At 39.9% G+C, this 22,169-nt stretch overlaps 2 protein-coding genes across 6 annotated transcripts; one reads left to right on the top strand and one right to left on the bottom strand.

Moving 5' to 3' along the window:
• The first annotated feature begins 422 nt into the window (after positions 1 to 422).
• LOC113113018 (prosaposin-like) lies at positions 423 to 10,848 on the top strand. Of its 3 annotated transcripts, none has more exons than XM_026279112.1 (15): positions 423 to 560; positions 4,215 to 4,348; positions 4,438 to 4,512; positions 4,594 to 4,719; positions 5,682 to 5,867; positions 6,029 to 6,172; positions 6,286 to 6,342; positions 7,308 to 7,313; positions 8,376 to 8,528; positions 8,863 to 8,955; positions 9,241 to 9,418; positions 9,507 to 9,670; positions 9,801 to 9,881; positions 9,966 to 10,073; positions 10,150 to 10,848. In XM_026279112.1, the coding sequence occupies exons 1-15, from the start codon at positions 527 to 529 to the stop codon at positions 10,183 to 10,185; spliced, it is 1,575 nt and encodes a 524-aa protein (XP_026134897.1). In that variant the 5' UTR covers positions 423 to 526; the 3' UTR covers positions 10,186 to 10,848. The 3 variants fall into 3 exon arrangements, with proteins under 3 accessions (XP_026134897.1, XP_026134898.1, XP_026134899.1); XM_026279113.1 differs by lacking the exon at positions 7,308 to 7,313 and adding an exon at positions 6,623 to 6,628; XM_026279114.1 differs by lacking the exon at positions 7,308 to 7,313.
• A 989-nt stretch (positions 10,849 to 11,837) lies between these two features.
• LOC113113016 (ATP-binding cassette sub-family G member 2-like) lies at positions 11,838 to 22,115 on the bottom strand. 3 transcript variants are annotated; one of them, XM_026279109.1, is made up of 16 exons: positions 21,823 to 22,115; positions 20,927 to 21,105; positions 20,386 to 20,445; positions 19,712 to 19,829; positions 19,067 to 19,222; positions 18,742 to 18,899; positions 17,492 to 17,643; positions 15,694 to 15,786; positions 15,277 to 15,452; positions 15,058 to 15,209; positions 14,052 to 14,141; positions 13,856 to 13,980; positions 13,393 to 13,547; positions 12,599 to 12,688; positions 12,458 to 12,510; positions 11,838 to 12,220 (listed from the first exon to the last, which is right to left on the bottom strand). In XM_026279109.1, exons 2-16 carry the CDS (start codon positions 21,085 to 21,087, stop codon positions 12,070 to 12,072), a joined length of 1,890 nt encoding a protein of 629 aa, XP_026134894.1. In that variant the 5' UTR covers positions 21,088 to 21,105; positions 21,823 to 22,115; the 3' UTR covers positions 11,838 to 12,069. The 3 variants fall into 3 exon arrangements, with proteins under 3 accessions (XP_026134894.1, XP_026134895.1, XP_026134896.1); XM_026279110.1 differs by having other exon boundaries at positions 20,927 to 21,102; XM_026279111.1 differs by having other exon boundaries at positions 12,070 to 12,217.
• Between the last annotated feature and the right edge of the window lie 54 nt (positions 22,116 to 22,169).

The following is a 22,169-nucleotide window of genomic DNA, read 5'->3' as shown; positions in this document are numbered from 1 at the left end:
TAAAGTCTGATTTAGTGGTGGATGTGTTCAGATGTGATCATCTTAATTAAAGTGATGAAGGATTGTGAAAGTCTGACAGTGTTGAGCTCTACTCTAAGGTTTAACCCTGCGTGGTGTATATGTTTGAAAATGATTAACAGTTGAAAATTAACATTCATTAGAAATTTACAAAAGTAATCAGTTACATTACTTTATTAAAGCAATTGGAAAAGCTACGCTACTTTTACATTTTACATAGGTTAACCTTCCCAACACTTCCTGTATGTAATTATATTATTTATATAATAGGGTTTTTATCTCTAAAGCTGATGTAGTTATATATAAAGGAAGACAAAACTCAATACATACATAAATAAATAAATAAATAAATAAATACAATGTTCAAAAGATAAGCGCGTCATGCGCATGCGCACTGCGCAGCGGGGGCGCGGTCAGCTGACAGCGAGATCAGATAAACACCGCTAACGTCCGTCAGAGCAGACTCACAACACGACACCGCGAGTTCAGAGAGCTGTTTACTGAAGTCATGATGCTCCTCACGCTGCTTTTCATCTCCACCGGTAATATATACTGCTTTAGACCTCAGCGTTATTTTTTTGTTGCTTTCGTTATGAGAGTGTGCCACAGCTGCAGTTATTAGCGGGCGAGGTGTTTGGTAAACCTGCCATGTTAGCTTAATGACTGGCCCGCTTACATGGAAATGCTATCTTTAAATACGCAGCCTAACATTTTAAACTTCTATATTCCTAGTGATGATAATATTTCCTCGGTTTGTCAATTAGCCATCTGTCGTGCTGTGCTAACAGGTTTTTGAACAACGGCGCCCATAAAAATAAGCCACTAACAGCGTGTTTTAAAACATTTTCTTTAAAATGATTTATCTGAGATGTCTTTTAGCTGCTAAGTTATATATACATTCATGTGTTTGTTGCGCAGACTGGTCTAAACTGACTGAAGTTTATTTAATCTGCCGATTATGTTGTATGAAACCGATGGGTTATTTGATTTATATTTTAATTTTTAATGCATTTTTTTTTTTTTTTTTACTCAAGTGTAATTTTGATTTAAAGTGAATCGTGACGCATCAATTTTTTACGCAACGGTCAGCTCGTGCTTGATCGATTTAACGTTAGGTGATTTCATCAACTTTTATCTCTTTCTCTGATAGAGGTGTCTGAATGTCGACACAGTGGCTCAAACCTGTTTTTCAAAGTATGTTTGCCCAATACAAAAGGCTGTATTTTAACTCCTGCAGTATTTTATATTTTATTTCTTTGTCTGGCGCCTGATCAAATGATTTGCGTAATCTGTATCCAGGTTGCTCAGTGCTTCAAAACAACGTCTCCTTTCACTTCCAAGGATACGCTTTTGCTACTCGTGTCGTTTCCACATCCTCTTCTCTGTTCCGTCTTCGTATTTTTGTCATTACAGTCACAATTTCACTTCATCTTTTTGTCAAGGATTGTTATTTCTGCAGAAAGTTTTGCTCATGAAAGCATTGAGGCGGTCTTTCATACTGTGGTGTGTGTGAGGTCCTTCTCAGAGCCAGTGGATTGTGAAGAGATGGTTTATCACAACCACGTGCCTCTCAACCACAGAGCGTCTCACTTCTCATTGACATACAGCTTCTTTTTCTTTTCTTTTTTTCTTTTCCTCCAGTAATTGCAGAAGAGAAACTAGAAACAGTCCTAATTTTGGTCTGTTGGCCGATCAGACCCAGTTCATGACTTTATTATGAAGTATGTGACTTGCTATGTTCACTAGAATCACTACCCATTCTCATGTTGAGTTGCCTGTTTTATTATCTAGCACTCATTGCTATTGAAGCCTCCTGTTCTCCTCTTGTATTTAGCAGAAGTACATGTAAGTGTGTTAGTTATGAGACTGTTTTGATCTTACAAACCATAAAGTAAATGACCCAGATTTGCAGCGAGGGCAGGTTTATTGCACAGAGCTTTCTTATAATCCTAAGTATCTGCACTTTGGTTCCCACTTTCTGCTTTAATTTAGTTGGTTTCTGTTTCTCAAAGCAGAAGTGAAACCCTGGTGCTTTAACAGAAGGTTGTTTTCATTGGCACCGGGCTGCTTTGGTGTTAAGAGTTTAGTGCTGTTTTGATGTTTAGTTATGGCACAATTTAGTCATGGATCGCGTGATGTTGATGCAAAAATAACTTCTGAGCAATAATTCATAACAGTAAAACTCAGTGTCAGCTGGGTGTTGTGTCGACTTGTCTTTTGTACAGTCAGCTGCGGAGGCTGATGCTGAGCTGGTGGAAACAGACACCGGATCATAAGACCGCTCCAGCTTGTTGTTTGTGTCTGTGTGTATGTCATATGTCACATGATATTGCCTAGAAATGAGGAGTGATTCTTCAGAAACATCCAAAATCGCCAACTGGTTTATGAAAATAGTCTCCTATTATCAGCTCTAGGAAGGAGCTCAGCTGGCACAAACCGTGAGCCTGTTCATGACCGGTTTAACTCTTCATTTCATGGGGAATTTTAAACCATTCTCATTTAACTATTGTACTTGGTGGAAACCATTAACTGGCTTTCAAAGTTTAGGGACTTTCCACACACACTTGCGCTCTCTCTCTCTCTCTCTCTCTCTCTCTCTCTCTCTCTCTCTCTCTCTCTCTCAATAAGTCTAAAGTACTTTGTGTTTGGGCAGCTATGATGATTTGCTTCTCAAATGTAACTTTTGATTAGCATTCAATGGGGAACTTGTAACAACATTTATCATGTGTTTATTATAGTGGTTGTAGGTTTTGGTCCCGAATAACACAAAAGAGTAACCCGTTACTGGTCACCTGGTTGTAGTATGTGGAAAATGAAAGCAGGTGGTTGTTGAGTCGGTGCTGCTTCCTTTTTAGTGGCTATAATACAAACAAAATATAGTAAACGCTCATGTTAATTTTTGTTTAAAGGGGTCATGACATGGGTTTTTTTATTTTATTATTATGGTCCCCAAGGTGCAATTATAGTATTACTATAGTAAAAAAAAAAAAAAACTTTTAAAATGTAGTGAATTATGACATTTTCCCACCCTGTTTCTCATCCTTTGATTCAAACAGTCTGTTTTGGGTTGTTTCCCCTTTAAGAGTTCAGTGTTAACGCCCACTGTTATGATTGGCTAACGACATTTGACAGAACATTTGCGGATTGAGCGTAACCGTTTAGTAGCGGGTGATGCATTCGAAGCGATGGCTCTTGCGATGATAAAACCTTATATGTTTGAGCCGGAATCAGATGAGGAATCAGAGGAAAATGAACCATCACCACAACAACGAACACTGGATCAGCCCGTGTCCACATGGAAAGTGAAACTATTTTGAATTAATAAAAAAGTTGTAACCCGAGACACTTGAAAACGGATTATTGTTGCATAATTATTCTATAGCTTAATATGCTAACAGTTTAACATTATTTACCTAATTTCAATGAAATGATGGGGTGTACCAAGGACAAAAATGCATGCACAGGCCATATTTGAAGATGCAGCATTGATGAGGCAACATTTTTAATCCTACTAGAAAGGCGACATATTTTCAAGATTCTCTTATACAAATGTGTTTATATTAGCCAGTGATTAAAAGTAATATTGTTAATACCCTTAAATGACAATTCTACATTTTCCCTGACGTCAGGATCTTTCGGCAGCGTATTCAAAGATGTTGTTTGTCCACAGCCAGGAACAGCACATCTGCATGGCATTGTAATTTTCCTGTACACAGACCCACTCGCTGTCCGTCGACTGAACACTTGTGAGGCGCGCGGCTCGACAACGATCCGAAATGAGCGTAGTTGTCTGGTGCTGGAGGCGGTCATATGCAAATGGTTGGAACGTCACTTCGCACCGTGACGTCACTTCTTACCATGGATCCAGAACGAGCTGTATTTAGAGCTTGATTAAATAAATGGCTCGTTTATAATGGGGAGGACGTCTTAAGCTATGAAACTTGCAGGACGTTTTAATGGTACAAAGACCTCTTATATTCCAAAAGATCAAGGCAAATTTGGTTTCTCATTTCATGACCCCTTTAAAATGACTCCTGTGAAGTGTCAACTCTTGGCACGCTAAACCGATAAGAAATCATGACCGATGCTACTAAAAGCTCGGTGTAATTGCTGACTTGACTAGGCCATCACATGTCTGTGTGATCATTGTGGCAGTCCTATACACATCTAATCCATTTCCTCTTGTTTCTTGCTAGCTGTGGCGAGTCCACTGTTGGGTACGGAGCAGTGTGTTCGTGGTCCCCCCTACTGGTGCCAGAATGCCAAGACCGCTTCCCTTTGTGGAGCCGTCCAACACTGCCAACAGAGTGTGTGGAGCAAGCCTCAGATGGTGCGCTGACCTGATTCTCAGAAGTGCTTTTGTATGCCGGTGCATAATTCATGAGCTCGAAGTGCATAAAACCTTTTTTTTTCTTGCAGAAATCTGTGCCATGTGATCTGTGCAAAGAGGTGTTGATGGTGGTGGAGCAGCTTTTGAAGGACAATGCCACAGAGGTATGCTAACATGATGATAGCGCTGGAGATCTGAATAGCGTTTATGCGAGGTCAAAGTCTAAATACTTGTGCCAAATCTAGGGCGAACTCCTTGGATACTTGGAGAAGGCCTGTCAGCTGATCCCTGATGAGGGCATGGCCGACCAGTGCAAGGAGGTCGTGGAGAACTACTTCCCCATTCTCATGGACATCATCCAAGGAGAGCTGGTGAGCTGGATCCTGCCTTGAGTAACACATTCCCCTTTTAGTTGGTGGTAGTTTGTGATTGAAGGTTTGAAAACGGTGTTGAATTCCCACCACGAACCAAAGGCAAAAATGCTGTTCCAGACTTTATGAACAATTTGCAATGTTTCTAATCCAAAGTTGATGTTAAATAACTATGTATAATGTGTTTTTGTACTTACTGATAATGGAAAAAAATGCCAAGTAATGACCATGGCAATGTATAGTTTAACTGCTATAGAGTATTCATTACTTCTGCAATTCCACAAATTGGTGACCTTTTTATCATGCTGGTGAAGAATTGCTTAAACCACCAGTTATAGAAGTAAATGTCATCAGTGTAATCATTGTTAGTAACTGAAATAAACCAAGTGGGGGGGGAACTGAAATGAAGCATTAATTTTCATGCCTCCAAAACTAACTAACAGGGTCATGAACTGCATTAAAAAGTCTAATGTTAGTGTGACTTTACATAAGAGAAACTGATTTGTGACATGACTCAACAGCGCTCATGTCTGATCTACATATGTTAGGATCACAAGGAAGCAAGGAATCCTCTGTTTGTGTCTCTTGTATTTCATACAAGTGTGTATCAGTGGGTGTGGCTTAAGAGGCAGTGATCTAGAAGCTTGATCCTGTGGAGGCGGGGCTTATCCACACGATTACATCATCCAGTGGCAAGTCATTTTCTGAGTGTGGTTTTACAAAAAAAAGCTTGAGTTTTTTTTGAATAGACCACTGACCTGTCATATGTCAAAAGAGTTCAGGACCCTTTTAAAGCTTTAGTCTGACTAGTGCCGCTTAGACAGTTCCTTCCCACAGAGCCTCATCTGTTATTCAAAGCATGTCACAGTCCTCTTTAAAGAGCTGAAGCAGTGTATTCAGCTTCAGATCCTGTGTGTTTATATCACTCTTCACAATGCGTCTGTGTTCCCTCGGTCTCTCAGGATGACCCTGGTGTGGCGTGCGGTGCTTTGGGCCTGTGTGTGTCCCAGCAGGCAGCTCTGGCTAAAGATCAGCTCATGTCCAATGAGATCCCTCAAGTGGACCTGAACCAGCGTGTCAACCCCTTCCTGATCAACATCCCTCAGCTGCTCTACCCCCAAGAGAAGACCAAGGAGACCCCCGAACAGGTGAAGCTGTCTCACACCGATGTTTTAATGAAAAAAATCCATGTTCAACTTGATGAATGTTATTATAGTGTCACCAATTACATTTGTTGCAGATTAAAACATGCACAATTAATCTCATCCTGTATGTTTACTAACAGATTGGTGTTCTCTTCTGTCCGCAGACTGATCGAGATGTGTGCCAGGACTGTGTTGTGCTAATTTCTGACACTCAGGAGGAAGCCAAAGCCAATTCCTCATTTATTAACAGTTTCCTCGCTCGGCTGGAGAGCCAGTGTGAGCTTCTGGGACCTGGCATGTCTGATATGGTGAGAACATGAGAGACTGGGCTTGGCGCTCAAAATAAAGATGCTATGCTTTGGTGTGCGCTGCATGTGTGGGACATTTTTGGTGGTCTTATCTCTCATTTCTCACTTCACAGTGCAAGGAGTACATCAGCAAGTACGGACCACTGGTCTTTCAACAGCTTATGTCTATGGTAAGTGATTGAGTCTTAAATGTCTTTTCATTTGTGCCAATGTTTCGGTCATCCATCTCCATTACCAAAATGGTTGCCCAAAAGTTCCCCTCCTCGTGGCAGAAAGTTTTAAAAGGGTCATATGAGATTTTAATGTGCTGTATATAATTTTGTTGTATAACTTTCAGAACTCGTCTTCCTCCCATAGTTAAAAATAAAAAAATAAAAGACTTTTACGCTTGTGATCTTGGGAATGATGCCTATATAAAGACTCAGAAATGTGGTCCTCCCACTCACTGAGGAGGAAGTAGAGTAAACCTAAATCCTTTTAATTCTGGTGTTTTGGAATAAAAGTGAAAGGCAAGTGAGGATGAGGTGGTTTAAAAACTACTGGGTTTGTGTTCAAACCCCCAACTAAAGCTGCAGTGAGTGTATCTATTTCACATGCACCGAGGAGACTTGTGTTATAAAGACTGCATCCTGTTCAGAGGGTCAACGAGAGGGTGCAGCAGCATCATGGGTAATTTATACGTGGACCTCAGGGGAAATGCATTAAAATATGACCCCTTTAATATGGAGAGCTGGTTGCAGTTTTGTCAGTCAAGTGAAGAAAGCTGCTTTTGTTCTCTTTCCTGTTAAGATGCATGTCTTACAGCTTAAAAGGATAGCTCACCCAAAAATGACAATTCTGTCATTAATACCTCACCCTCATATCATTCCAAACCCGCAAGACATTTGTTCATCTTTGAAACGCAAATTAAGATGTTTGATGAAATCCGAGAGCTTTCTGAAGCTGTATAGACAGCAACACAACGGGTTTGGAACGACATGAGGCTGAGGAAATAATGACACCATTGTCATTTTTGGGTGAGCTATCTCTTTAATCCACGACTCTAATCACATGTCTTTCTTTTTATCTCATTTCCTCCTTCATTTTCTCTCTCTCTATCTCTCTCTCTTGTGGTTTTGTTTGCTCTGGTCTTCAGGAGCAGGTAGGTTTCTCTGAGCTGCTAGTCACATTCTAGCTTGTCTTTTAATCTGTGTCTCATGTGGTTGATCACCTGTGCGGTTTTCTCATCTAACACCGACCGGTGCTAATCTGTGCTGTTATTGACTAGCCACTCACCCACTTTTACAGTAGCCTTAACCCGGAGGTTTTCATGTTTGTGTAGATGTAGAACTAGACTGATCATCCTTTTATCATAACCTCCATCACACATAACATCCTGTATACAAACCATGTACAGGATCAGTTATCAGTTTCATTAAAAAAGGGCAGGGTTTTAAGAAAGCATGGTTAAACCAAAAACCCCAACCTCTTGGTTCTTACTGGTAAAAATGGCTAAGGGGTTCACTCAAGAATACACAAGACATTGCAACAGAGCGACAAATCCTGGAGTAACCTGGAAATGGATGTGAAGAAGCGTACCATACTAAAATAGTGAGATTGTATACAAATACCTGAATAACATTCAGTAGGAAGTAAAAAAAAAAAAAAAAAACTTTCCATTGTGTTCTCTTGCAGTACACACAAACATTTAGTGTGTACTGTACACAAAGTACGGTACTCTTGAGCTGGTTCTTCTGTATTAATAGGTCAAAAGACTAACTTCATGGGTTTGAATCCGGTTACTCTCCTAAAGTATTTTATGTTTGTTCAAGTACTAAAAGAATACTTAATTAACCAATTAATCATTATCTGGAATTGGAACAAATCTTTCACCTCCATCTCTACCTGAGAGCTGATATTCAAACACCTTTGCATTTGAACGTGTGGTTATGAAGGTTTGAATTGGAGAAGTTGGTCCTTTAGTGGAACCACTAGCTTTTGGCATTCATCAGATCATACTTGCACTTCTTGTGCTTGCGTGCATGACAGCCGTCAGACTGGGCATGAGGTGGAGCAGCATTATGGGTAATCAGTTAGTCATACAGAGGATGCTGCATGATGTCATCCAGGAAGATGGTGCACCATTGTATTCGTGCATGTCTGAAATTCTGCTCCTCTTGTCTTTCTCTCGTGTAACCGAATGTGTCCTCCAATCCCTCTGTAGCAAGCCAAGGACATCTGCTCTCGTGTTGGATTCTGCCCCCCTCAGAAAAAGTCTGTGCCCATGGAGAAGCTGCTGCCTGCCAAATCAATCCCAGCGGTCAAGATGTTCCCTGCAACCAAACTTGAAACACCTGTCAAAACCAAGCCTGCTAAGGTACAATAACATATAACTTCAGTTGTGTTCATTTGAATTATGAATTTGGTATTTTATTAAAATAAAAAAATGCATATGTTATAAATGTCACTGATTTATTGAAGAGAGTGAAAGCAAGAAAAGGTTTTTTTTTTTTTTTTTTTTTTCACTGACCTGTTAGATAACTTCAGGAAGTGTCTTAACTTCCAACCTTTGTTTTGATGATGTAAATGAATTGAAGATCTCTAAACAGTTGTCCGTTATGGGCTGTAAATAACATTCACATTTATATTAAAGTTGAGGAGGTGTGTAAATGCAGGATGTTTCTATCACGCATGTGTGTCTGTTTTGATAGACTCTGGTGCAGGTACGAGGCAGTCCTCAGTGTGCCCTCTGTGAGTTTGTGATGAAGAAAGTTGAGGAAATGATAAAGGATCGCACATCTGAGGTATGAAGCCCCATGTAAAATAACCCCTTCTCCATTGATTGTCGAACATTATTTAAAAACATTAAGAATCAGTAGAAATCTGTGCAGATATTCATAAACGATTAGATGTTAAGATTGCTTGAATCTGGCGAGACCAACATCGCAGCAGGTGGTAATGATGGAAGACCTTCATTCAGAGAAGAGAAAGAAGATTAATATGAAAGGATAGCGCATACATCCTGGTGTTTCTAATCCGCAAACAATAGCCTGGTAATAGTGACACCAGTGGCTTTTTCTTCTTCTTAGGAAGAAGTTGTGCAGGTTGTGGAGAAAGTCTGCAACTTTTTGCCCTCCACACTCACGGCTCAGTGCAAGGACCTGATTGAGACCTACGGCAAGGCCATCATTGAGCTGCTCGTGCAGGAGGCCGATCCCAAAACGATCTGCTCTTTCCTCGGACTCTGCAGTGGGGTCAGCCATGTCTGTAAGTGCTGATGATACTTTGGTTTTATGCAGTATAATGTTTCATTCGTTTCTCTTTTAAGATGCGATTCATTGCTTTATTTTTGCAGCTGTAATGGACGTGCAACGATTTGAGGCGGGCGACTTCTGTGAGGTGTGTAAGATGGCGGTGCGTTATGTGGATGGGATCCTGGAGAAGAACGCCACTCAGGCGGAGATCGAGGAAGCTTTGATGAAGGTCTGCAACTTCCTGCCTGAAGCTTTCAGAGATGAGGTAGGCCACAGATGCACAAAATAAATGGGATATAATTGTGATGCATCTTGATATTGAATTGTGAAACGTGACGATTCACACCCCTAATAGGTGTGTGTGTGTGTCTAACCGTGAGCTCTTCTTCCTGCAGTGTCACCAGCTCATTGAGCAGTATGAGCCTATGCTGGTTCAGCTGCTGCTTCAGACGCTCGACCCGGACTTTGTCTGCATGGTAAGGTTTATCCTGCACTCTCCAGCTCAAATCACGTGATCCGTGAGCCCTGACTGAGTTTGTTGGGGGGTTTTGTGCGTGCAGAAGCTGGGAGCATGTCCTGAGGCAGTGCAGAGGCTGCTGGGATTGCAGCAGTGCAGCTGGGGGCCAGCATACTGGTGTAAGAACGTGGAGACCGCTTCTCGCTGTAATGTGAGTACTGCTTGTAAAGTTGTCTCGCACATCAAAACCGGGCTGTGATGTAAATGAAGCTGTGCTTGTGTCGTAGGCCTTGGATCACTGCAGGCGTCACGTGTGGAACTAAAGGAGGAGCAGAACAATCCACAGGAAACTAAAGGAGAATCGATACAGAGCTGCATTTCTGATTTGAAATCAATACTTGGGTTTTCTTTTAAAAAATTATATTTGAAATTGAACTGTCACAGCTAATTAACAGCCTTGTTTTGAGGGGGGAAAAGCTTTTACTGAAAGGTAAAATACATGTCTTTTGAGAGGGTAGGGTTTTAGAGAGCGATGAATTGCATATATGGGAAATGTGCTATTTTGCAGACTTTTCTTACAATGAATGTTCTTTTAGTTGTTTCTTCATATGATTTATAGCGAGTGTGTGTATATATGGAAATAGATCGTGCCTTTTTATGAGCATGCTTTGGATGCTCTAATATCCCTGCCTCGCTCTTTAACTGTGCAGATGCACCTGCAAGGCCAGTGATTTAAATCTGTTTTTAATGGGTGACTCTTTTGGTCCTACTGGAAGTCAATTCTCTGTAACTGTGATTCTGTGTCTGTTATGAGCTGAAGGGGAAGTGATGTCGACATTCTTCATTTGATCCACTAACTGTTACCCCTCACTGATTGATCGGTCACTGCTTACTAAATGTCAGATTTTATCCTTGTGCCTGACACTGTTCAGACGGAGGCTTTTGTTTTTTAAAAAAAGTAAAAATAAAACCGATTCCAACCACAATCTCTGGGTTTTTTTTTTTTAGTAGATCCGCTCCGGAAGTTAAAATACCACTTGATTTGCCCATTATTATTTGTAAAGTGTATAAACTTTGTATAATTTTTTTTATTTTATCTTTTTTTCTGGTGATTGTAAGCTGGAATTTTACTAATCATTTGGTCTGCTTTAAACCCCACCTTTCTTAAAGGGCTCATATGATGCTGCTAAAAAAAAAAAGTTATTTGGTGTAATCCTTGCAGTTTAAGGTTAAAATTTTTTTTTTTTTTTTTTTACAAAGCTCATCAGTCTGAAAAGCGAGGTGTGCTCTGATTGGCCAGTTATTCAGTGCGCTGTGATTGGCTGAATACCTCAAGCATATGACAGAAATGATATGCCCATTACTATACTGCGATGCCATGCATAGCCAAATTACAAATAAGGCATTAGTTGCATCCATTAGGGACATAATTTGAGTATGAATTATCTTTTTAAGTGTTTGAATCATCATTGACAAATCCTTTACATATGATAACGTACTTACAGACTGTGAGTCAGCATTTAATAGAAACACCGGCATTGTAGGATACCTTCACAGGAAACACTCCTTGTCCTGATTTATTCACGAATAGTGTGTAACTCTTCAAAGAGAAAGGAAAACTTGAAATCCCATCATATGAACCCTGTGCAGTCTGTTAAAGTGTTGGTTCTGTTGCTCTGTGAAATTTCTAAGTCTGCTCATTTCAATAGAAACCCTTGAGATCAGGAGCTTTGCATGACAGAGGAAAAATCCTGAGTTCAAGTTGGTTGTCTGAATGTGCCACGTTTAACAACATGGAGGCAGATCTCAGTATTCAGCTGGAGTACAACCTCCATGTGTCGACGTATAAAAACGTAATTCTACAAGTGTGTTTTACTTAATGCCATTACTAACTGTGCCACTTTGGCAATAGATACAAGACCGAATGCAATTTGGCTTGAAGGGAATTTGCCAAACCAATCAAAATAAAAGCAGACGTTTGATTTTTGTTTTGCATTTTTTATATCAGATTAAACATTGAAAAAGTTCAAGCAGTTTTATACTTCATGCCACAGGTAGTTTTGGAGGTAGCAGGTGTGAAGAAAATGAGGTAGCGAGTTGTGGATTCTGCGTGGCTGACACATTTCACTGTACATGTGTGTTTTCCTGATTTCAGGGTTCAAAATAAATAAAAAAATGAGACTGATTACCCAACCAGTGTCATTCTTTCACTTCCAGCGATTAATCCGACACAGCTGCACATAGGCAAGAATCAGACACACGCACATGATGCCTGTCAGAGCGACCTGGTTCTGCCAAAAGCCCCACGTGCTGTGGTCGATCTCTTGATGATCCAGGTACACGTCACCTCTCAAACTGCTGGTAAGAGACAGAGAGAGTTTGCAGCTTAAACACATTACTCACTTCATCTAGACCAGAGTTCAGCTCCAACCCTAATCAAACCAACCTAACAATGATTTTCCAATGATCCTCAAGACATCGATTAACAAACTCTTTAGAGATAAACCCTGCAGGAATGTGGATCTCACAAACCAGATTTGAGGACTAGCTCTGTTTTTTCAGTAGGTGGCGCTACCGAGTGTGAGTGAGTCTTACCTGGTGTAGTTACTGGTAAAGACTTGATCTTTTAGTTCAATGATGGCAAGTGCCTGAAGAGAGAAACTTTGGTTGGATTACTGCTGAAATGCAAACATAAAGACGGTCCTGATTGGACTGTAATGGGTTTTATGCTCTTACATTGTAGCCATATCGGAATATACTGGCCCACTTCAGCCAGGACATCCAGCTCAGCATCGAATTCAGGTTAACTAGGAAACCTCCAAACACCTGGGAAGACACAGGACAGGAAAACCTGTGAGATTAAACCATACACGTGACCTTTATCTCATTAAAGGGATAGCTCACCCAAAAATGAAAATTCTGTCATCAATTCCTCATGTAGATCCAACCCCGTAACACTTTCATGCATTTTCCAACACACAAATGAAGATATTTCTGATGAAATTCGAAAGCTTTCTGACTCTGATTAGACAGCAACGCAACGGTCACGTCCAAAACCCAGAAAGGTAGTAAGGACCTCTACGAACAAAATCAAATAAAATGGTGGTTCAACTATAATGTCATGAAACTGCTGTCTTTTCAGAGTCAGAAAGCTCTTGGATTTCATCAGAAATATCTTACATTTTGTGCTAAAGGTGAACGAAGGATTACGAGTTTGGAACGACACGAGGGTGAGGAATTTTTATGACAGAATTGTAATTTTTGGGTGAACTATGCCTTTAATTGCTGTTTACCTCATACAACTGGAATCTAAGGTCATGTTTACAGCTGGTGCGTTTGAAGCGCTTCTTTTTAAACCTGGCATGTCTCCATTCGTTTGGTTTATTTGGTCATATACAATTGTGCATTAAAACAATCAGAAGTTTCATAATTTTGGTACATTTTGAAATGTTCAGAACAGCGAACCGAACCAATTTGAAAAAGCATTCAATCTAGATGTCTGTAAATCACTTCCGTTCGGCTAAACTGACCATCATGAAGACATAAGGCATTGCGATGAGGATGTTAGCCATGGCGAAGGAGCCCACGCTGGCACTGACCAGGAAAGCCAAGCTCACCGCTGACAGACTGACCATACTCATGGTCAAACAGTACAGGAAGAAGGCCTCCACTTCAGGCTTCAGACCTGAGACCAAGCGCATTAAAACAGTGTCATGTTATAGATACAGCAAATAAAAAAAAAAATCATCTTTTTTTATTCTGGTCACTTTTGTAAAAATGGACATTACCGAAATGGCAACACCCAGTGACTCTCGTTCACTTTTCCTTACATTACTCCACTAATAAAGTATCAAGATTTCATTGGCCAGCTTGGATGTTTTCTCTGATCTGGACACAGTGCACTATGGGACTGTCTTTATGAAGAAGAATACATACAATACCTTCTAAAATATTCCCCAAGAATGTATTTTAGAAGATAGTGACTCTACTCGCCCATCATGAAGTACGGGATGGCAGAAAAGATGAAGACGGGGAGGATGCGGTTGGGTATGAGGTCAGCAAACACTTTGGACAGGAAGTAGACCGAGGTGCGGTAGAAGCCACTCGAGTTCTCGTGGCTGCGGGTGAGAGGAACGTTTGTCTGACTGGAATAAGAGTTTGGAAAGCTAACGTTTGGAGGTCAACTCACATGAAGAGCACTCTCTCGCTGATGAAGAGCTCCACCGCGGACAGATTGCCAAACACCATGTTAATGACCAGAAAAAAGAAAGCTCCCGTTCTGAACAGAGACAACAAATACAAGCTTTCACAATAACGGCTTAAACACAGGAGCAATAGGTACAGTCCTTATGTGTGGAAAAATAATTGAGCTTAAAGCTGCAGTAGGGAACTTTTGACGCTCTAGCGGTTAATAAACAGAACTGCTTGCGTCTTGCGGAAGAACATCGTAGCCGGAACTACTTCTCTCTGTTTATGTCTATGAAGAATCACAAAGGTACTGGGTTACTCCGCCGCGGTACCCCCGAAGCAATCTAAAATAGTCTGAATATAAACACTTATTATAGGTGTACCCTAGTGATTCAGGACAAGCTAAAAACACGGTTTGGAAAATGGATTCATGGTGTACTCGCTTATTATATACATTTTTCTACATTTTGAACACAAACAAAGTTATAGACCGCAGCTCTGATTGATTATTTTTTACCGGGAGCGCATGGCTTTCTGCAAATGGCAATAGGACACTGGGAGGAGCCAGAGGAGCTTGATTTTTTTCACAGATTATCTGTCTCATATTCTACTGTCAGGACATAATGACAGGTTTAATAAATATGGAAAAAATATATATTTACAAATGTTATCTAGTGCAGCTTTAAATTACTGATTGTATATACATATATATAAATCCAATCATATTGGATACATGACTTTCTAAGGCCTCCAAAATCACTAACATCATCAAAACTTTGCAGAATTTGAAGAAAGCAGTTGCAACGTGAAAACCGAAGACAGTCAGTGATCTGAAAGCTTTTTACAAGTGAGGAAAGTGCCATTCTTCAGGCTTTTAAAGGGTTCATTTTTCTGACCTCACTTCATTCCATTCCATTTACATTCTTTAATTTCTGCACCATGAATTGAAACTGTAAATTGTGTCATTTGGGTACTTTTGAGTCCCGGATCTGGCAGCAGGTGCTCACCTGTTCTGAAGAGCCTCTGGTAAAGTGTGTGGGATCTGGTAGTAGATCAGTCCCACCAAAATACCAAAGAAGATGTTGAGGAAGAGTTGGGCGTAGGACGTCTGCGGATTCCTCAAGATGTTTCTTACGGTGCGGCCGCTCACCAGCATGAGCTGCAACATGGACAGAATCACCACACATGTACAGAGACCTGGTCATCTGCCTTCTGCTTCTACATACCTGGTAATAGAAAGGTGTGGCGTAACCGACCCCGTCACCTTTAGTGACCTCAGGGTCAAGCCCATCTGAAATCTGATCGAGTCTGTCTTTTATTGTGAGGAAATGAGGGGACTGCCTGTAAATGACGGCCAGAGGGTTCTCATTTTCTTCCGTCTCCTCACTGTTGCTACACTTCTCTAAAAACACACCAAACACAGAAGGGGTTAGCTGATCACAGAGTGGTCCAAAAACCTCAAGAAATGTCCTTCTAAAGTTTCAACACTATTGATACATATTCAGATAAAACCTCCAGTCCTGGATGCTGATTTGAATAATACAGTCTGCCTCCAGTCCTGCTCATTGAGATGGTAATGTTGTGTCAAATTAATAGGTTTCTTACGATGTAGCATCATTTCTTTCAAACCAAACGTTCAGCACCTGATTTATCGTTGTGTATTTGAGGAAGGACGGTTCCGTTCGTGACGTCCAGGAAGAAGTCCGCCGGGTTGTTGAATGGCTCGCACTTGTAACCTACGATTGACACAAGTCTGAGAATCGCAGAGATGAGCGAATCACTGCGAATCACGTACAGTATTGTTCAAAATAATAGCAGTACAATGTGACTAACCAGAATAATCAAGGTTTTTCGTATATTTTTTTATTGCTACGTGGCAAACAAGTTACCAGTAGGTTCAGTAGATTCTCAGAAAACAAATGAGACCCAGCATTCATGATATGCACGCTCTTAAGGCTGTGCAATTGGGCAATTAGTTGAATTAGTTGAAAGGGGTGTGTTCAAAAAAATAGCAGTGTGGCATTCAATCACTGAGGTCATCAATTTTGTGAAGAAACAGGTGTGAATCAGGTGGCCCCTATTTAAGGATGAAGCCAACACTTGTTGAACATGCATTTGAAAGCTGAGGAAAATGGGTCGTTCAAGACATTGTTCAGAAGAACAGCGTACTTTGATTAAAAAGTTGATTAGAGAGGGGAAAACCTATAAAGAGGTGCAAAAAATGATAGGCTGTTCAGCTAAAATGATCTCCAATGCCTTAAAATGGAGAGCAAAAACAGAGAGATGTGGAAGAAAACGGAAGACAACCATCAAAATGGATAGAAGAATAACCAGAATGGCAAAGGCTCAGCCAATGATCACCTCCAGGATGATCAAAGACAGTCTGGAGTTACCTGTAAGTACTGTGACAGTTAGAAGACGTCTGTGTGAAGCTAATCTATTTTCAAGAATCCCCCGCAAAGTCCCTCTGTTAAAAAAAAGGCATGTGCAGAAGAGGTTACAATTTGCCAAAGAACACATCAACTGGCCTAAAGAGAAATGGAGGAACATTTTGTGGACTGATGAGAGTAAAATTGTTCTTTTTGGGTCCAAGGGCCACAGGCAGTTTGTGAGACGACCCCCAAACTCTGAATTCAAGCCACAGTACACAGTGAAGACAGTGAAGCATGGAGGTGCAAGCATCATGATATGGGCATGTTTCTCCTACTATGGTGTTGGGCCTATTTATCGCATACCAGGGATCATGGATCAGTTTGCATATGTTAAAATACTTGAAGAGGTCATGTTGCCCTATGCTGAAGAGGACATGCCCTTGAAATGGTTGTTTCAACAAGACAATGACCCAAAACACACTAGTAAACGGGCAAAGTCTTGGTTCCAAACCAACAAAATTAATGTTATGGAGTGGCCAGCCCAATCTCCAGACCTTAATCCAATTGAGAACTTGTGGGGTGATATCAAAAATGCTGTTTCTGAAGCAAAACCAAGAAATGTGAATGAATTGTGGAATGTTGTTAAAGAATCATGGAGTGGAATAACAGCTGAGAGGTGCCACAAGTTGGTTGACTCCATGCCACACAGATGTCAAGCAGTTTTAAAAAACTGTGGTCATACAACTAAATATTAGTTTAGTGATTCACAGGATTGCTAAATCCCAGAAAAAAAAAAAAATGTTTGTACAAAATAGTTTTGAGTTTGTACAGTCAAAGGTAGACACTGCTATTTTTTTGAACACACCCCTTTCAACTAATTGCCCAATTGCACAGCCTTAAGAGCGTGCATATCATGAATGCTGGGTCTTGTTTGTTTTCTGACAATCTACTGAACCTACTGGTAACTTGTTTGCCACGTAGCAATAAAAAATATACTAAAAACCTTGATTATTCTGGTTAGTCACATTGTACTGCTATTATTTTGAACAAGTAGTATGTCTGTCAGTACCCAAGTTCTCAAAGTAGCCGATGGCTTTGTTGGCGGCCCCAGCGTAGATGATTTCTCCTTTATTCATGAGAGTGAGGTGGTCAAACTGGCTGAAGATGGAGTAGCGCGGCTGGTGAATGGAGAAGATCACGGTCTTACCCTTTTTGGAGAGCCTGAGTAACAAAACGACAAATGATCAGCACATCAATCTCTGCATTTCTCTTGATCAAAACAGACAGAAACAGTTCGTTTGTGTCAGTGCTTTACATTTGAAGGGGAATGACGTTTCTACTGACAGCTATAGTAAAACAACAACAACATGTCAAATGTTGTGCAATTGTCTGGGGGTTCAAACTCAATTTTAACTCATCTTTGACATGCAGTCATTTACCACACATTATTATTTTGACTAATCTCTCAGTTTGAAGCACAGTAATACATGTACAGTAATGCACTCTCAATGGACCGCATTGGGAATAATATACACTGGAGGGTTTCAACATAGAAATATGAAGCATGTACAGCGTTTTAAAAGAATAAACCCAATGCACTTTACACTTCTGTAAAAAAGGGTAAAGTATTCTAGAAACGGCTTATTATTATTATTACTGTCTCTGCATATTAACATTATAAGCCTGTGAATATATGATGCACACATTTCTAAAGCCTCTCATTTATCAAAACTTTCTACTACATGCCTTTTGTTGTCAGAATGAGAGTTCGTACTTTTCAACGAGTAAAAGTCCTTTTAGTGTTATTCTAAAAATGCGTTTTAGGTCATTGTTCACGTGTTTGCATATATGTTAAAATATATTAGATATGATACATCAGGCTCTGAGAAGTGTTTATTTGTACATCGCTCATTTTCTGTAAGTAGGCTGCTATACTGTCATAAAGATCTTGCTCGTTTACATTACAGGCTGAATCTGAATTTCACTTTTTGGCCAATTAAATATTAAGCAACTGCACCAAACTGCATATTTTTTGCACAGCCTGAATAAAATCAAGGTGATTTTTTCCCAGCACAGTATGTTTGGTATGTCTCCCTATATCTTCAGGTCTTCCAGTCTCCACTAATGAGCTGATGAGTTAGATCAGGTGTGATAATTGAGGGAGACTTACAAAATGCTCCAGGACAGGTTTGAGAACCACTGTCCTATATCGTAATACATGAGGCATAAAAACCTAACGTATCAAATATGAGATTGTCTAAAGGATATATAAATGGCTCCATTTCAATTTGTTTACAGGGTTTAGGGCTTATCTAATACTTCTGCAGCAGTCCCATGATGGAGTTGGCAGTGTTGGCGTCCAGGCCTGTGGTGGGCTCATCCAGGAACAGGAGGGAAGGGGACGTGATGAGCTCCATCCCAATGCTGCACCTCTTCTTCTCTCCACCAGAAATACCACGCAAAAACATGGTCCCGATCTGAGGAGAACAATGCAAGACTCCTACTATCACACGGGATATACTGACAGAGCGCTCAACCCTACTGTTGTTGTTCTGGAAGTTGTTTTTGTGTGAATGCAGCACACATGACCTTGACCCAGTTCATTCACACACACACACACACACACAAGGCTGAAGAGTATTACCTTCGTATCTGCGCAATCTTTCAGGCCGAGCTCCTGGATGACGGAGTCGACCCTCATCTTCTTGTCAGCGGAGGAATACTCTTTGCGTGACAAGCGAAGATTGGCAGAGAATGCTAAGTTCTCTCTTACACTCAGAGTTCCCATCAGGATGTCATTCTGAAAGACAAAAGAAGATAAAAACATGCATGATTTCATCATATTAATTTCTAATTATCTACCAATTCTCATACAATCACTACTGTGTAAGATAAATATGATACAATAAGGAATAATAAGAAATATTAATTGTATTAAATTGATCAAAAGTGACAGTACAGACAATCATAATGCTACAAATAAATGCGGCCCATCTTCAGATTAATGTTGAACTTTCCATTCATCACAGTATCTACAAAAATACGAAGCAGCAAAACTGTTCAACATTGATAATAAGAAGAAATGTTTCATGAGCAGCAAATCAGCATATTAGATGATTTCTGAAGGAAATATTATTTAATGCAGCCTTATTGAGCATTAAAGAGTTAAAAACATTTCAAAAACATGAAAAAATGTAAATAAATCTAACCAAAGCTCTGAACAGAGGTCCATATATCAGTTTTTGGTAATATGTCTTTTAGAAGGCCACAGAGAGTATCATCGCCCCACCTGAACTACATAAGCAGAGCACAGTCTGAGGTCAGAGGTCACAGTGGTGTTGTCCACCAGAACTTGGCCTGATTTTAGGCCCTTAGGATCTTTCCGTCCCGCAATGACATCCAGGAGCCTGAACACAGACACACTGTAATTAATGCCATGCACTGTAAATGAAAATAACTACTTATTAAAAGGCAGGTTTTTAAAAGAAGAAGAAAAAATAAAAATAAATTGAAAAAGGGAAAACAAAAATTCTGCCATGATTTATTCACCCTTATGTTGAATGACTTTTTTTTGCCGAATACAAAAGGAGACGTTCTGAAGAACGAAGACACCAAACAACTTTGGGCCCCATTGACTTCCACTTGTCTTGAAACGACAAGAGGGCGAGTAAATGAGGACAGAATACCATTTTTGCGTAAACTATCCAGAGATAACTGCATGTGCATGGATCTCACTGATTTAGATAAAGTATCTGCAAACAGACAATACTAACTATTCTAACAAACTTGGCATTTACGAGTCAATACACAGTGACTAACAAAGAAAAATGATTTTGTCAAAATAAAGAGCTTGAAACACTTGCTTTTGATGTCGATCTTCAAGAAGGATTCCAGCTGCCTTGATATTTTTATCGAATACAATTATATTTTTAGTGTAACAGAAATAAATGAGCATGCACTTACGATGTTTTTCCACTTCCAGTCGGGCCCATAACAGCATTCATTCCAGGGTTCATGATACCACTGTAACAGATGGAGAACAGCACTTTTTGGACAGCTTTGAACTAGAGAAGTTCTTAGGATCACTGATTCTCCTTCATACACGTCAGAAATTAACTATGCAAAATACCCATAAACACAGAATTAAAAACTGTTGTTCATTAACAGTGTGAGGCAGATATGGGTTTTTGACTATCTAGAGAGCAGAATGACTGATTTGATGTAGATATAAACCAATGTATTTCATTTAAGATAAACTGAGTCGTTCAGATCCCAATTCTTCCCTCTCAGGCTAAATACAGGAAAATACAGATGTGCAGCCCAGTACATGTCAGATCTAAACTGACTGCTTTCATTAATTGGGGGCTATTTTCTTGGGTGGTGAGGAGAAACACTACCAGTCTGAAGTTTGACTGAATTTATGTTTCTCAAGACCTGCAGGTTTACACTTAAAGAATGAGTGTGTGTTCAAGATGTAGACTAGTAGAACATGGCAAACCTTTACCTGACATCTTTGAGGATGTCCTTTTCAACCCACTCCCTACTGAACATCCCCAGTCGTTCTGTGACGTGGTAGCGGAGGTGATGGAAGGTGACCGTGGGGCCTGGGGTCCCGAAACACGGCACTGACTCCTCCATGTCTGCACACGTCTGCCCGTCCTGCATGAGGCCTTCCTCTGTCTGCTGGAGAGGCACACGCATTTAAACAATTACTGTTATTCACACCCATAAAAGCTACGAAGCTTTAAAATGATAAATATGAGGGTAGTATGTGTCACTCTCACCATTGCACTGAAAGTGTACAGTAATACAGTGCTTTTCAAAAGTCGAAATAATTTTCTACAGTAAACGATTACTGAAGGAGAAAGTGTTCGAAGCAGTAAATGATTTACCACAGTTGATGATAATGTTGAGGATACATTTCTGTTGTTTGTAAGATTCACAGCAAACGTATAATTACAACACTTTTTTTCTAATTAAGTGGTTCCTGTTTGTACCTCTTAAATGATATGCGTGTGTATGTATATGGTGTTTTTTTATGTTTATGCTTATTTATGTTGTATTTATATATATATATATATGGGTCAACCAAAATATGCTGGTCACTTCGTCATATATATATATATATATATATATATATATATATATATATATATATATATATATATATAATGTTTTTTTTTTGTTTGTTTTTTTACACAATGGTAAGAAATCGGTAAGGATACATAGCATGAGTCTCTGTTCAGCAAACATTAGCGTAGGTAACGTTAAGGGTTTTAATATTTTCAACCATCTTTTGGAAGATTTCTGTAATTTTATCAGAGTGATGTAATGTTTTACATTTAGACAAACTAACTAACAGCACAGAATATATATATTAAATTATTTGGTAATACTTACTGATGCTTGTGCTGTTGTTATCCTACACAAATGATGTCACTTCCTGGTGTGTGAACCTGGCTTTTGTTAAGATATGGCAGCGCGGTAAAGATTGTGGGGTTGGAATCCGAGAAGCAGCTTTTATTTAGAATAAGTTTAATTGTTTAGTATGTTTACTACATTACTGTTATTACAGATATGCATCACCGCTACTGAACAACAACGCGAAACCGACATACAGTTGGTTCTTCTTTATAGAGAATCATCATACGGCGCGAAACCTGGAGTCCGAATCCCGAACGAATGAATCTTATGAGTCGGTTCTGTTTAGAGAATCATCATACAGCGCGAATACTGGAGTCCGAATC

The sequence above is a fragment of the Carassius auratus genome, chromosome 13 (genome assembly GCF_003368295.1).
Source record: "Carassius auratus strain Wakin chromosome 13, ASM336829v1, whole genome shotgun sequence".
Taxonomy (NCBI): Eukaryota; Metazoa; Chordata; class Actinopteri; order Cypriniformes; family Cyprinidae; genus Carassius; species Carassius auratus.
The sequence above is the reverse complement of the archived record's forward strand: the minus strand, read 5'-3'. Positions and strand labels throughout refer to the sequence as shown.